At 48.4% G+C, this 3637-nt stretch overlaps 1 protein-coding gene across 1 annotated transcript in view; it reads right to left on the reverse strand.

Annotated features, from left to right (window-relative positions):
• Positions 1-1858: 1858 nt before the first annotated feature.
• LOC119587178 (xaa-Pro dipeptidase-like) overlaps positions 1859-3637 on the reverse strand; it is a gene marked incomplete at its 3' end in the record, with an annotated part of 115986 nt that continues 114207 nt past the window's right edge. The window contains 1 exon segment of the mRNA XM_037935943.1: positions 1859-1906. Within this exon segment, the coding sequence (XP_037791871.1) occupies positions 1859-1906 (48 nt within the window).

A 3637-nucleotide genomic window follows, 5' to 3' on the forward strand; every position in this document is an offset into this window, starting at 1 on the left:
CGGCCTTGACCTGCCACGAACCGACAGCGATATGACATCGTGCGTGGACAGGCAGCGAGCCTCAGCGGCCGAACCACCTGCCTTCCAGCCAGCCAGCTCCGACTGCTTCGTAGGCCTGGCATCTGAGTCGTCCTTGCCATGGACACCATCACGACCCTCGGAATACCGCAAGCCACACTTCATGAATTCGCTACGAGGGTAAAGGTTAGGCGAGGCACACTGCATGCCAGCGCCGAGGTCTTAAGGGCAACCTGTTAGTGCGGGGAGGTCCCACACCTGCTTCTCCCTCCACTCCGGCGACAGGCTGCACAGCGAACCCAAACCACAGCTTCGCCGAAATTCCCATTACAACCAAATCTCAAGATGACATCACACGCTGCATGCAACCTTCTGTTCGTATTAACTGTAGATTCGTAATACTTTGTGGGCCACGTCATCTTACGATCGTTACTTTCTCCTCCTCACGCAGAAACGCCTCAAACGACAGCGGCTGAAATCGTGCACCGGGAAGGCTCTCCCGACAGAGGCTGGTCTGAACAGAGGCTGATCTCATCGCTTAATCGTGACAAACACATAGAATACAGCTATCTACCTATAGGTAGGACTTTGGAAATGACGACAGTCAAACTTTAATGACGTTTATGACGTATCTCTCAAATATTTTCAAGTGTTCTATGTACTTCCATCCTGCAATGTTTTTTTTGGCAAGCACTGCAAAAACTTGATTCTCTAATCATGGCACTCGAGACGTCTCCGTGGTGTGCGTGCGGCTGCCCGGCACATGCAGGAAGGTGATCGAGTGATGTCACATCCAGGAACAACCTCTCCCGCCCTCGCCAGCGCCTTCCGACCCGCGCCCAGGCACCACCTCGTGGCTCAATCAATAACACCTTAACATACTCTCTCCGCCATGCTCGCTCTCGCTGCCTTGCCGTTGTTAAAGCACATGACACCTTTTTGGCATGCGCGCGGGTATGCGTATGCCTGTGGTGAGGCCGTGTGTTCGTGTGTGGGGTGCAAGATAAACATCGTCGGGGTAGTTTCACTTCTTCTTGGAGCCGCGCCAGTCATGGCTGGGCCTCTCAATTACGCGAATCCGCAGACACTTTTTTATATAGCCTAGAAAAGCTTAATCATTCAAGGTTAATTACAATACTGGTGCAAGATCTGATGCCACTTCCACCCATGTGCGACAAGGACCACTCGTTCAACTTTCTAATCTGGCACTCTATAATCACTGCATGGAACGCTCGCTCGCTCGTACCGACGACGGTACGGCGCTCGGCCTCTCCGTCTTCCTTCGCGCAGCTATTTCGAGAACTAGTGTACCTTCTATTCTATTTAAAAGTAAACGCTTCTAAATCCCTGGAAAATCCGATTTATCTGGTAATCTTCAACAAAATAAATAAAAATATAATTCTAATATTTGTGTTATTCGTACCACGTTGACATTTACATAAAAATGTTGGCCTGGGTTACTGTAAAACTGCAATCCAAGGCTAACAAATCTGACCCCGCTGTTATCATTTTAGAAAATCAAATGCTATATTACAACTGAAATAATCCTGAAATAAATATGGTTCTTTTTTCTCGTATCACGATGTCCCTAGAGAGGTAGAGCGCGTGAGCTCCCACATTAGGCTTTCTTATATAAATAAACGTCACGGGGTTCCCACATCGCCTCGTTACTCGTGCTGAGAAAGTAACGCCTCCAGAGCACGACACCGGCGCCTCGACGTGTGCAGAAAAAATACTCTGCATCCACCCAGGCGCACAAACGGCACGAGAAAAGTCTGCCCTCATAGAACTGAGGACTGAAGAAGGGATGAGGACCAGACGACGAACGACCTGTGCTTACCAGGGTGAGGAGGCTGCCGGTGGCCATCCCGCGCAGGATCTCCGGGATCTGCAAAGAATACAAAGTGACACTGAGTAATTATGAAAGTCATAGGTACCAATACATGGCATACGTGTAATAAAATGGGCATTTGTTGAGAACCAATAATATTCTACTTTGGGGCAACGGAAAACTACTTGTATTTAAGCGCGGGCATTACAAGTAATTTTAAGTGTAATTTACTAAATAATGAAGGAACATGCCATAATAAGTGACAAGTCGCCATCGTTAAAATAACACCGACCCACACACTAGACATCTGGCATAATTAATAACAGGTCGAAATATTCTGTACCCAAAGTATCCATAAATCAACCGTAGGCTGACAAACGCAAAATATCATTTCTAAGAACTAGCAGTAACTGTCGGTAACGGAAGCCCGGGAAACCCTCATCGGGCCTCTCGCTCCTGCGGCTCCCTTAAAGGTGAGTCCGGCGAGTCCCGCCACCACGCTCACAACACGCCCTCCGCCGCACGTGTTCCGCTCAGCGGCGACTTCGCCGAACTCGCGGCTCTCGCCCTGCCGCCCTAGGCATTCCCTTACGACATAATACTGCGATCACATCACTCACATATCTTGATCGTGATATCCCGGTGACACTCTTACCAAGTACTCAAAGAAAAATTCAAATGTTTCCCACAAGGAACTATTTTCATACATTAAATGCAAACCTAACCAGAGCGATGCACGTGTGGCTGGATATTTAACTAATATTTGGGACTATTTAAAAAAATACGAATCTTTCAAAACAGGATCAACACATACTCTACTGTGGACGAGCAATTTTTAACATAACTACACACAATCACTCGTGACCACGTAATATGATTATCGGCGAACAGATAAGAAGTAACCCAGGGATCCCCTTTCATTCTTTACAGAATGACCAAAGAAAGGCAAATTGGAGTAATACGCACTCCATTCATTCTTAGGTAATTCATGAAAGAGAACTAATGCCAAGCATAAGTATACTACGGATCACAGCCGAAATCTGGATGACGCAATAGGACTCCGCGTGGCTGCGCGCGCCCCAAGTAGCAAGCGCGCGAGCCCTGTTCCAGCAATGCAATCGCGAGTACGACTCTCGTGTACCACCACGTCCCGCGCCCTTCCCCTTGGGCGCCCTGAGAAGACATCCGGCGGGCGGCGTCCGTGACTTACGGACACGAGCACCGTCAGGAGGACCTCGCTCGTCTGTTCAAGAACACCCACAGAGACGCCCCACGCCTACAACAAAGAGCGTAAAACTCTGCTGGCTATCATGTACTACATCTCGTTGCAAGGAGCAACAGGAAACGTTGGGCAGCAGGATCAATACAGGGGCGGGCTGCAAGGAGGGAGGGGAAGCCGAATGCTGTTTTCTGGCGCCGCTTATACACAACCAGACTAGGAAATATGTACAGCATCAATTCTGGCTGCTAACATGTCGGATCTCGGTCTCGCCCCACAGCTGATGCAACTGGAGCTGGAGGACCGGTCTAGGATATCCCTCGGCAAAATACATACATGCACTGCATACGCAAAACAAGCAGCATGGCTTTCACGCTAACTCTATTTCCCACTCTTGAGTCAATTCCCAAGAAGTAGGACAGCGGCACTGCTCAGCTGTCTTGGCATCTCTGTTTCTCACTTCACATATTATTATTAATAGAGGTAAAGCTGTCCATTCAAACCTCGTTATCAAATAGTGTTTCTTGAAATAAAGGACTAAAGAACATATGGGTCAAACCAGTAGGTGT

This window comes from Penaeus monodon, chromosome 22, assembly GCF_015228065.2.
Source record: "Penaeus monodon isolate SGIC_2016 chromosome 22, NSTDA_Pmon_1, whole genome shotgun sequence".
In the NCBI taxonomy this organism is placed as follows: Eukaryota; Metazoa; Arthropoda; class Malacostraca; order Decapoda; family Penaeidae; genus Penaeus; species Penaeus monodon.